Genomic DNA, 13,507 nt, shown 5'->3' on the forward strand with positions numbered 1-13,507 from the left:
AGTACTCTAAGGGTGATCTACTCAATCTCAATACAGTGCTCTCAAGGTTATCAACTAAATTTCAATACAGTGTTCTCAAAGTGATCTACTTAATCTCAATACAATACTCTAAGGGTGATCTACTCAATCTCAATACAGTGCTCTCAAGGTGATCAACTAAATTGCAATACAGTGTTCTCAAAGTGATCTACTTAATCTCAACACAATACTCTAAGGGTGATCTACTCAATCCCAATACAGTACTCTAAGGGTGATCTACTCAATCACAATACAATAATCTAAGGGTATCTACTCAATCTCAATACAGTGTTCCCAAGGTGATCTACCAAATCTCAGTACAATACTCTAAGGGGGATATACTCAATCTCAATAAAGTACACTCAGGGTGATCTGCTCAGGTCAATATAGTGCTCCTGGAGTACTCTACTCCACCTCAACACAGTACTCTCAATGTGATCTACTCAATCTCAGTAGAGTACTGAGCTCTCAAGGTGATCTAAACAGCTGCGATTATACATTGGATAGTCCATACTGCTCAACAGGGAGCCCTGAGTGACCAAGAGGTCTAAAGCACTCATCATTACAGATCATTGCCATCTCACCTGTCTACATGGGTTCAAGCCTCAGGTTTGGCCAATGTTGGTATGTGAGAAAGCTTGCCAGTATTTTCTCATGGATCGGTGGCTCTTTCTGGGGTTTTCCCAGGTTCTTCTTCCTCCATTTAAACTGTCCACCATGTATAGCCTATCTTGTGCTGAAAACCCCCAGAAAGAACCACCAACCCATGAGAAACTTCTGGCAAGCTTTCTCACATATCCACATTGGCTGAATCAGAGACTCGAACCTACATAGACAGAGGTTAGATGGCCGTGATCTATAACGGAAAGCGCTTTGGACCATATGGCCACTTGGGATCCCCCCACAACATTCTGGCACACTGTGAAATAAGACAGGGCCATGTAGGACTCCACAACATCCTGCCATACTACGAAATAAGACTAGGATCATGCAGGACACCATAACATTCTGGCACACTGTGAAATAAGACCAAGATCATATAGGACTCCACAACATTCTGGCACATAATGAAATAAGATCAGGATCATGTAGGGATCCACAACATCCTGGCTCACAATGAAATAAGACCAGGATCATGCAGGACACCACAACATCCTGGCACACAATGAAATAAGACCAGGATCATGCAGGACACTACAACATTCTGGCACACTATGAAATAAGACCAGGTTCATGTAGGGTTCCACAACATTCTGACATACAATGAAAAAAGACCAGATTCATGTAGGACTCCACAACATTCTGGCACATAATGAAATAAGACCAGAATCATACAGAACTCCACAATCTAAAAATATTTTGTGAAATAAGGCCAGGATCATGTAGGACTCCACAACACTCTAGCACACTATGAAATAAGACTAAATAATCCTTGAATTACAGAAACAAGTCCTAATGATTAAAGTTTTAAATAAACTTTAGTGGAAATCCAAATTGAATCGAATCCTGAAGGTGTTGATGTGCATGTGGTGGCCTGAGTAGTGGTGATGTGTCAACAGTCTTTTGTTGAATCACACTGATACAATCCAAGAAAATATCCTTATTTGAAATTTCACTAGAAATTCATGTCTTTATTTTGAAGAATATTATTTTTGAAACTTTGTATTTCCAGAGAAGAATCACTTGAATGAAATAAGTTGAATAAATAAATTTCACTCACAATTAATATATTGGACAAAACAATAATACAACTGATTCTGCTAAGATCTTAAGGCATAAATAATCAATTACTAGAAAAACATGATTACATAGTCCTCTACCTGATCTCAGGTCACAATTAGCATTTTCCAACACACAAAAAAACAAGTACCTAACGAAACATTTCCTTCTGGAAGACTCCAAATGTTTACAAGATAAAATCTTAGCTATAATTAGTAGTCTATTTCTAAAATTGTAATATAAAATAATGTAAACAACAGATAGACCTAGCATTTTATGTGGGTCATTTCCAAAGGTTTAGACTCAGATTGCAATAAACATGTTTACTATTAAACTAAAATCAATGATTCACGTCAGGTAGAAAATGAACTTGATTTTGGACAAGGTTAAGTCCAAAATAAAATGATCCACAGCATAAAATAAAAATTAAAATATTAAAACAAAACTAAAAAACAAACAATGCAAATAAAATACACATAACATATGAATCCACAACACTCTAACACTATAAAATAAGAACAGGATCAGATACAGCTTTATAACATCCTGGCACACTATAAAATAAGAACAGGATCAGATACAGCTTTATATCATCCTGGCACACTATGAAATAAGAACAGATCAGATACAGCTCTGTAACATCCTGGCACACTATGAAATAAGAACAGGATCGGATACAGCTTTATAACATCTGGCACACTATGAAAGGATCAGATACAGCTTTATAATATCTTGGCACACTATGAAATAAGAACAGGATCAGATACAGCTTTATAACATCCTGGCACACTATGAAATAAGACTGACCATAAACCCTCAAACATATTTAGCTCACATTAAAAATTGATCTAGTGAAAATGCATGTGTATTTAATTAAATATTAGTCCAATGAAAATACATGTGTATTTAATTAAATATTAGTCCAATGAAAATGCATGTGTTTTTAATTAAATATTAGTCCAATGAAAATGCATGTGTATTTAACTAAATATTAGTCCAATGAAAATGCATGTGTATTTAATTAAATATTAGTCCAATGAAAATGCATGTGTATTTAATTAAAAATTGATCCAGTGAAAATGCATGTGTATTTAATTAAATATTAGTTCAATGAAAATGCATGTGTATTAAATTACAAATTGTATCCTTTATTATGAAGCAATTCATAATAATGCATTTCACTGCATATATAATGCAGTACCACTATGTACTAGTATTGTCTACCAATAGAACCACTCATACCAATGGCTGCAGCTGGTTCCTGTAATACATGGCTAGTAATTTTCAATGGAATTTCTTGTTCTATCATCCATGTCTTTGTGAGTGATCTTTTAAATACTTTTTGTATAAACTCATAGTAAAACACTTTATGTCTATGTTTCTTGACTGACTGCTGAAAAAAGACAGCGGGCCTCCCGTTTTGTTGATAACTGTTCAACAGATAAAACTGAACTTTTACAGGAGTCTCTGGACAAAAAACAATTTTTTATATGTACTGATTACAAGTAATATATATGCTTACCATTATAAGATCAATTGGAATGGGAAAATTGATCTTGAATTTTGATTTGAGCTTAGGGTTGACAAAATCCTTGACTATAATCAATATGATTATCACTACTATTGACATTAGCACTGTTGCAATATTGGTATGTCCAAGGCTGTTTGCTAGACTGATCAGGTCCTAAAATGAAAAAAAAAATGGATTATGATAAAAGTGATGATAAATATTAGTCCAATGAAAATGCATGTGTATTTAATTAAATATTAGTCCAATGAAAATGCATGTGTATTAAATTACAAATTGTATCCTATAAATTCTGTTGTATGTGCTGATACCCAATTTGTTAGAGTTAATCCCAGGTTCTGATTAAAACTTGAAATGAGCATCTTCTAAATACAGCGTCTTCTAAATCAAGAGTTCAATAAATTTGTTCAGTATTTAAGCTGCTGCCCATAACACATATAAAGCATTTAGGCTTCTAGCCCATAATACATGTACATATAGAGTATTTAGGCTGCTACCCATAATACATATAGAATATTTAGGCTGCTACCCATAATACATATAGAATATTTAGGCTGCTAGCCCATAATACATATAGAGTATTTAAGCTGCTAGCCCATAATACATATAATGTATTTAGGCTGCTAGCCCATAATACATGTAGAGCAGCAGCATATAATGTTGGAATTGACTGGACATAAAAATCCAAACTAGGGATAATTGTAATGGATGAATCGCAAAGGGACCTGAATACAAACGTTTGTTCTGCTGGGTCTTAAAAGGCACATCTAAGTCTATGAAATAATGTTCATATCAGATTGCATCAGAAGATGTTAAAGGTTCTTGAGCTGTTCCTGTTATAAGCAAAATCACATCTGATGACAATTAGTTAACTGACATGGGCCACAACTCTAGCCAAAACAGAGTTTATGAAATAAGCCTACAAAAGGGGCAGCTAGCTCATCAAGTCAATGTTTATATTAAAATGCATTGGAATATGTTACTGGTTCCTGAGCCTGGATGCTTTGTTATAAGAAACATCCAATGTGAAGATATGAAGCTAATTGGCAAGGGCTATTAATCTTCCAAATATGGAGTGAATGAGATGTAACCCATAAAAGAAATCTGAGAAAAATACACAAAGTATACAAGCCAATCTGCATCACAATATGTGACTGATTCTGAGCAATGTTGGTTACAAGGATATGCAGCAGTTGGGATTTAAAGGTAACTGAAGAAAGGCAACAGGTTTATCAAAACTGGACCAGAAAGGACTACACCTTAATAAAAGGCACATCTATATTTATTAGGGATGTCACCCACCAAAATGGGATTCAATTATGTGTAAGGGTTGCAGACCTCTTTGTGTCAACAGACAGAATGTCAGTTGGATACGGTGATTATCAAAGGGCTTCCACATCTCGATGCTGGGTTACTTCTCCTTCCAGACTCCTTTTGATATTGGTTACAATTTAATAACAACTTTTCTTCAATGAAATAATAACAAACATATAAATTCATACATTATATGCAAAAGTTTATATGTTGATGCTTTTTTTAAAAACATTTTTGTTTCCAAGGGCATGAGAAATAAATACCAAATAAAGACGGAAAGAAAATGGAAATACATACAGAACAAGGAACAGATAACAATTTATGTGAAAATGGGTCAGACTTGCAGTCTAATGATAAATAGATGTATAGAACTTCTTTATCATATCACATACCTTTACTACTTTAAAATTTCCAGACTGTCTGGGCAGAGACACTCCCAAAACTTTCTGAAGTTGATTCAGAAAAGCTACAGTTGAACAGCCGATGTTGAATCCCTTGAAGACTGGCTCAGATAAGTAAGATGCCACAAAACCAAAATTACAGATTCCAAGAAAAACCTGAAACATAAAGGAAACATACTTTAAAAACTGTCATTATTGAAGCAGATCAGAAAAATATGAAATATTTAATAATAAAAATACTGTCCTACTGGCGCTTCAAGAGTTCAATAAATTTGTTCAGTATTTAAGCTGCTGCCCATAACACATATAAAGCATTTAGGTTTCTAGCCCATAATACATGTACATATAGAGTATTTAGGCTGCTACCCATAATACATATAGAATATTTAGGCTGCTACCAATAATACATATAGAATATTTAGGCTGCTAGCCCATAATACATATAGAGTATTTAGGCTGCTAGCCCATAATATATATAATGTATTTAGGCTGCTAGCCCATAATACATGTAGAGCAGCAGCATATAATGTTGGAATTGACTGGACATAAAAATCCAGTATAGAGTTCAATAAATTTGTTCAGCATTTAGGCTGCTGCCTATAATACAGCCTAAATACTGAACAAATTATAGTATAGTACATTATATAGCCATATTTTATTTCAAAATTATTCACAATGATCCCCATATGCTTCACATAATAAAAGAAAATGATGTTTAACATCTACAATTCCAAAAATATCCTTTTCAAAGCATGGGCAAATTCCAACAGGTATATCCAAACCTTTATATTCACCGATCTCTATCCCTAAATTATGATTCAACAATGAAACCAAAGAACTTCATTTCTGAATTTCAGTGAAGTTCTATTGATAAGAACTGTTCAGGAAAGAATTTTAAAAAATACATGTAACTGCAGTATTTTAATTTAAAAAAATTATATTTCCAATGGTTTGCTCAATCCATACAACACTAAATTCATACATATAAAATAATTTTTCTCACATGTCATGTTAAATTTCATGAAAACTCTGTAATGTCAAATGACCATTATTGGAATATTTGTTTTGACCCATGAGGATTACCATATATACTTGCTTACAAGCTCAACTTCAAAATGCACAGTCCCAGATCTACTATTCCTTAATGTGCTAGCAGATATGAGTCTCTGCAGTCTGCTTTGAGTAATAAGCAGAACAAACAACATGGACCCCAATCTGCTGGAGCATTGTGTAATAGCAGATCAGGGTCTATGCTGTTTGCATCTGCAATCCACTTATAAGTGAGTATACATCGTAACCATAGCCAAATTTAATACATTGTACTATCTAAGATAGCTGTATGTCAGATTCCCCAAATGCATTAGTTGATGTGGATGAGATTACTGTTGTAATTTTCTACTAATTCTGGATCACAGGGCTCTCAACACAACTTCAGGGTGAGGAGTCCCTGAACTTTTCACTCATGGAACTAAGGAGTCCCATGTCTATTTCTGAGAGTCCCTCACTTTCAAAAGGATAGAAAGAAAGATGAAATAGTATATAATCATTATTTTAATAATATAAGGATTTATTATACTATCCCACTAAATGAGAACATATATTCAGTTAAATTTAAATATTAAATATTTTGTAACTTTATAATTTTTTTAACCCCACAACAACACTAAAAACAAAACTAAACACAACAATAAAATTGTCAACAAAAAGTTTGTATCCCAAGAATGATTTCTTAGTTTTCTCTGCAAGTAAAACAGCATCACAGCAAAATAACTAAAATGAGTATAAACACCTAACATTACACTGCACCATATATACAAACATAAATTACAATCTTTAATCAAAACAAGGAGAAAACTGGAGAAGAAAAAAAACAGCAAGCAGCATGTGCCAAATAATATAATTCAAAATAACTATAATAAGTAGTAAACAGTATTACCTGCCTTAAGAGTCAGATCTAGCAAAATAAGGTGGAATATAATGAGGGCTCTATTGAGAAGATGAATTAATCTTGGTGTGTGAACTTTTATCAGGATGAATTCGGACAAGTTTTAGCAACGGATACTCAAATATCACCAGTCAAATAGAATTTTTACCTATTTTTTGCCTTTTGTTGGCATTAGTGTCATTTTCACCACACATCTGTTGCCAAAACATGAAAAAAGACATGGGCAACTCATTTTATGAGTTGACGTACTTTTCTACTCTATTTTAAATAGTCTCTACTAACACTGTAATGTCCAAGTACAAATTACACAGCAGCTATTACTATCATGGCATATCAATAATTTGATGATGATGTTCAACTCAGCCTTTGATTACTGTCATGATTTATGTTGGCATCATCACCACTTTAATTTAAACACCATTACAACAAAATAGGGCATCATTTATTTGCCAAACAATTGCATACACTTATAATCAAACTCAATATTAGTTTGTCTGAAGTACGTCAAAGTAGCTTTCAGTCCTTGTCACAAGATAATTGTCTTTGATTGTCCTTCAAGTTCAAAGATGACCAAGACATCACTGACTAGTTTTGTTTCTATGAGCATGTGAGTGGCTGATCTGTCAAATTCATAAACCGAATTGTCTGTGGCACACTTGACAGGATATGCTGCCTGCGTTTGCTGGATTAATAGAGGATTTGCTGCAGTTCTGAGATTTATGCTGTTCAATCTTCTGTACTGCCTCTGAACCTCTCATATGTTCAAAATCTGAGGCTCCAGTTGGAGTGATTTTGTGTGCGATCTTGCCAAGCCTCAGAGTCGAGACTAAAGTGTTTCAAGGACGACTTGACTCAGAGTCGAGGCTAGTGTTTCAAGGATGACCTGACTCAGAGTCGAGGCTAAAGTGTTTCAAGGATGACTCGAGGGAATCTTTGAAGCATTTCTTCTGAAAACCCTGAGATCACTATCACTCCTTCAGTTTGCTGTATAACATCTACTTTGGTAATCACTCTTCTGATGTCCTGGTGATATGGCCAAACCATCTTAACTGTGATTTTATCAAAAGAGTGTGGCTCATTGGAATGCCTTGCCCATGTGAGAACCTCAATGACTGTGACCCTGTTCTGCCACCTTATCCTCATCAGTTTCATCCTGAAATGGTTTCGATTCTTGGCGTGGCATACAATAGAGTTAGCAACACGTTGGCTTTGTAGACCTTAAGTTTTGTTTGTAGACCGATACCTCGCATATATTTGCACACTGTATGCCAAATGCCATATTTACTTTATCTCTACTGCATGTGAAAGTGCTGCCAATATAACTGAAACTGTCTACAGTCAGGAGGGTAAGGCCATTTACTGTGATGGTGCAAGTTGGTCTTCTTGATACTGAGACTGAAAATATCACAAGCGGAAAAGAAACAGTCCATGCTGAGCTGCATGTCCCACTCAGATCTGGCATTCTGGGAACAGTCATCAGCAAATAGATCAAGAACTGTCACTTCCTGTAAATTCATCTTTGCCTGACCTGACAGTGCGCCTTAAGTCCAGTATCTGATGTCATTCCCATAGTCATGGAAGGCATCCGTAAATAATGGTATCGCTCTATACAAATCAATGTCAGATAATATTATCCTGAAGACACCTGGGCCAGCAGACAGTCTTGCTTGATTCTTTTGGTGACTAGGAATGGTTCAGATGACTCACCATCATCCACAATATGAGCGCACATGCCATGATGTAACTGCTGAACCTTCGCAATGAATTTCTTTGATCTTCCAAAGGCCTCCATTGCTGACTGTATCAAAGGCCTTTGTCAGGTTAACGAATATTGTGTACAGGCTGGAGTTCTGTTCCTGGCATTTCTCCTGGAGTTTACAAGATGCAAACACCATGTCTGAGGCCCCTCATTCCTTCCTGAAGCCACATTGACTCTCTGCCAGGAGCACTTGATCAATGTTGATGTGCAAGATGATTCAGCAAAACTCAGGCAAGGATTTTGATGACTGTTTACAACATTAAGATGCCACAATGGTTGTCACTGGATTGTTGCAATTCCACTTATACAAATGGTTGATGGATGCATCCTATATACTCCTAGGGTAAAGTTCCTCAACTCTGTGTTAACTTGAAGGATTCAGTCAGTTTGTGTGCCATGTGTGAACATCCAGCTACATATAGAGAGAGAGTGTGTGTGTGTGTGTCTGTTTGTGTGTGTGTGTGTGTGATTTGGATTTTTAACACAGCTTTTAATGTAACAATTTTTCAGTCATATCACTATGATGTCCGCCATGTGGCAGTTTATGGTGATGTCTAGCACTGGGGCATCATGCCACAAACATGTAGCATGATCTCCCACCCAGTCACATTATCCTGAAACCAAGTCGACCATTCCTAACACTAAACTCTTAATGCTGAGTGCCAACCAATGCAGCTGTTAGTACCATTTTTGCAAGTCTTTGGTATGACTCGGCCGTGGATCTGTTGATTGAGGCTGTTGCTGAAGTGTTCTGCCAATCTTTCATGTGTCTTTACTTTGTCAGCATGCAGCATGGCGCTCTCATCATTCAGTATTGGAGATGTTCCTGATGACCATGACCCATAGACTGTCTTCAAAGCATCATAGACATTCATGCCATTCCTGTCCATGTATGACTCATCTGCCTTATTGCTCAGCCATAAGACTTGCAACTCTCTGAGTTTGCATTGCACAGTCCTCTTGATGTTATTCAAGGCTGCCATCTTGGATGATGAAGTGATGTCTTCTAGATAGCTATTTGTAGCTAATGTCTCTCAGTCAGAAGTCAATGTATGGCAGCAATTTAATCCTGATGTTACTGTGTGGAGGGAACAAGGGTTTTGGATGCAGTTAAATATGCAGAGGCTCTGAAGGATGCAGTGCTTAACATGCCCAGCTTTCCTTGACATTTTCTGTATCAATTGTATCCAGTTGGCTGCATAGTTCTTCTATAAATGCCTATTTCACATTCTTCTGTTTCAATTTGGCAACATTAAGAGTTTTTGGGCATGTTTTTGCTGTATGGTCATCTGCTAGATTGACTCTGGATATTGAGCTTGGATATTAAGCTTGGAGGCTATAAGCCTGTGGTCAGTCCAGTATCTTGCACTTCTCATGGCCTTTGTCACTAGGACATCTTGACTGTCTCTGATGATGATGATGTACTCAACAAGAAGCCTATGTTTAGAGCTTGGTTGGATCAAGGACATCTTGTTGATGTTTAGCAGGTGGAAAACTGAGTTGGTAATTAGGTGGTCATGATCAGCACGTTTTCTCTGTAGGAGGAGACCGTTGTTGTTGCATTTGCCAAATCCATTTTTGATGATAACACATGGCCATATCTGGTGATCTGTGCCAACTCAAGCATTGAAGTCATTGAAGAGGATGAGCTAATCTGGCTTTGGTACTTCTGCAATAAGAGGCTGCAGATTTTCATAAAATCTGTCCTTGATCTCATCTGGGGTGGTCATGGTGGATGCAGTGGTGCTGATTATAGTTTCATGACTTTTTCTGCACAGTGGGAGTCTCATTTGCATTAGTCTCTCCTTTAAGCCTTTGGGAGATTTCTGAGCTTGCCAGCAAGTTTTGATTACCTGATAAAACCCAACACCATCTTCACATCACTCTTCTTTACTTTGGCCAATGTAGCAGTCCCTACTTTGGCGAGTTGTCCTTTCTCAGCTAGTTGAGTTTCAATCAGGGCTGCTATCTGGATGTTGAACCTGGTCAGCTCTCTTCTTTAACTATGATGAATCTGTTCATTAGTGTGAATACATTCCAGGCAGAAATCACCTTTATCTTCTTGCTAGGCTTGTGACCACTGAGGTGGAATCCAAGTCAGTCATGGTGTGCTGATCAGGGTAAAGGTGAAGTAGGCAATGTTTATGGCACATTCTCTAACCCATCCTCATGCTACAGAAGTAAGCTGTTTCATCAAACAAAAGGCTGCTCAATCACTCAGAGGGCTGCAGAGTTTCACTGCTGCTTCAGCCTTAAGAAAACTGACCCTATGCCCATGGCCACCTGTGTTCAGCTACAGCTCCCACTGTACCCACACCTGTGTTCAGCTACAGCTCCCATTGTATCCACACCTGTGTTCAGCTACAGCTCCCACTGTATCCACACCTGTGTTCAGCTACAGCTCCCATTGTACCCACACCTGTGTTCAGCTACAGCTCCCATTGTATCCACACCTGCTGCTTTCCTGCTCACCCATCACAAAAGGACTAGAAGGTGTCTGGTGAGGGAAGGGAAATAGTGTCATGATTTGTGTGTGAGTTGGTTTTAAGTAAGGGAAAGTTGCCCACACTTACCCATCCAGGCCTTTCTAAATCCAGTGGTAGAGATAATCAAAGTGATATATTAATCACACTAGCTTCATATATGTTTGCTTAAGTCTAGCCATTAGGTGCTCTGCAGATTGGCCATGGCAGACTAAAATATGAAAAGGAGGATCATCTTGGGCAAAAATATGACACATCACACAGATGGGTTACATGTAATATAGGTGCATACTTTCAGAATTTCATGCATATTTGACTTGAAAGCTGAGAGCCCTGGATCATAACCCCAGACTTTTGAACCACAGCACAAGATTAGTCTGACCATACTATCAAACATTGTTACAACAACAACAACTACAGAAGCAGCAAAACTCATAATACTAGAACAAGCCATTCCTTGGCTGGCTGGCTGGCACAAGCTGAGCAATCTGCCATTCAAATGTACTGTAATCTGTACTTTGATCAAGTGAAATATTTATATTCCCTTCCTTTCTAGACAACAACTGTCACTTCCAGTACTCTGAAGATTGTAACCAAATATTTTAATTTCGGTGACCACTATAATTAATATGCTTGTATTTGTTAACCAAGCACAGGTTATCAAAAATTGGGTGTATCTAATGATTTTGATCAGTATCACATCGATAATACCTAAATAAACTGATGGATATCATTTACAATCAATCACATATTCTAGATATGAATATTTCATGAATTAAGTGTTTGTTCAGAACAAGACCCCTTTACAACTGTATAAAACATCATAGATTTTGCTCTTAATGTGAGGGCTACAAAAACCCCAGTTACATGTTGACCCCAGACAAATAAAAACCAGTTCACTGACACTTTTTGTTATTTATAAAGTTAACAATGTATTAAATAAAGACTTATTTTGTGTCTTGTCTAAATAATAAAAGCAACTGAATTTATGAGTCATATTGTGAATGGCATCTATCACTAGCCTAAATCCAAAACACTGATTAAAAAGTTAATGTGGAATATTGCAAAGCAGCTGGTATTTGATGATTCACAAAACAGCTGCTTTAGTTCATTCAGAAACAATATTAATTAACCAAAATATAGGGTGTCTACTACATAAGTATACGTGATTTGTTTACAAAGTAGTTCCTAATACACTATACTATTATTGGGCACACATTGTCGTGCACATGTGTGCAATATGAAGGTGTTCAAGATCATAAAATATTGCTTAATTCTGACAATACAAACTTAATAAGACAAAAGTAAATATATAATATTAAATATAACTTAACACTTAGATATTAATTTCAGAATGATTTGCTCGATAACAATTAATGTACCAAAACATCAAAATGTCTAAGCTAGGATTGGTTGATTAACTGAGCATTAACAACAATGACCACATCAGTCTACAAATCACTCTCAGATTTTGGCACAAAGACAAGAGTATCCAGTCTACAAATAACCAATGTTAGGTACTGGCACTGAGAAAAGGCATCCATATCTTCAAATCAATGTCAATCATCGATATGGAGACAATCATGTCACGATCTACAAACTAATGTCAGGTACTAACACTGAGACAAGGATATCCTGATCTACAAATCAATGTCAGGTATGGGTACCTAGGCAAAGATAACCCTGTCTACAAATGAATGTCAGGTATGGGTAATGAGGTAAAATTATCCCAGTCTACAAATCAATGACAGGTATGGGTAATGAGAAAAAGATATCCCTGTCTACAACCAATGTCAGGTATGGGTACTGAGACAAGGGTATCCCTCCCTACAAATCAATGTCAGGTATGGGCACTGAGACAAAAGTAGCCCAATCTATAAATCAGTGTCAAGTACTGGTAGTGAGACAAGGCTGTCCCAGTCCACAAATCAATGACAGGTATGGGTATTGAGACATCGGTATCCCATCTACAAATCAATGTCAGGTATGGGTACTGAAATGAGAGTATCCCAGTCTACAAAGCAATGTTAGGTATGTGTACTGAGACAAGGGTATCCCTCTCTACAAATCAATGGCAGATACGGGTACTGAGACAAGGTTATCCCAGTCTATAAATCAATGTCAGGTATTGGTACTGAGACAAGGCTGTCTCAGTCTACAAACCAATGTCAAGTATGGGTACTGAGACAAAGGTATTCCAGTCTACAAATCAATGTCAGGTATGGGTACTGAGACAAGTGAAACCCTCTCTACAAATCAATGACAAGGTATGGGTATTGAGACAAAAGTAACCCAGTCTTTAAATCAATGCTAGGTATTGGTACCGAGACAAGGCTGTCC

General features: G+C 36.7%; 2 protein-coding genes across 5 annotated transcripts in view; one reads left to right on the forward strand and one right to left on the reverse strand.

Annotated features, from left to right (window-relative positions):
• The window catches only part of LOC149791874 (serine/threonine-protein kinase DCLK3-like), a 427,773-nt gene that overhangs the window by 79,850 nt on the left and 334,416 nt on the right, over window positions 1-13,507 (forward strand). The gene's annotated exons all lie outside the window — the stretch shown is intronic.
• LOC149791875 (sulfate anion transporter 1-like) overlaps window positions 1-13,507 on the reverse strand; it is an 82,754-nt gene that overhangs the window by 54,499 nt on the left and 14,748 nt on the right. For all 4 annotated transcript variants that reach the window (XM_089970384.1, XM_089970385.1, XM_089970382.1 and 1 more), the window contains exons 5-6: window positions 4,972-5,136; window positions 3,260-3,421 (exon numbers count right to left, since the gene is read on the reverse strand). In XM_089970384.1, the coding sequence (XP_089826510.1) occupies window positions 3,260-3,421; window positions 4,972-5,136 (327 nt within the window). The remainder of the gene's footprint in view (window positions 1-3,259; window positions 3,422-4,971; window positions 5,137-13,507) is intronic.

The sequence above is a fragment of the Sinohyriopsis cumingii genome, chromosome 9 (assembly GCF_028554795.1).
Source record: "Sinohyriopsis cumingii isolate HCF-2022 chromosome 9, ASM2855479v2, whole genome shotgun sequence".
NCBI lineage: Eukaryota > Metazoa > Mollusca > Bivalvia > Unionida > Unionidae > Sinohyriopsis > Sinohyriopsis cumingii.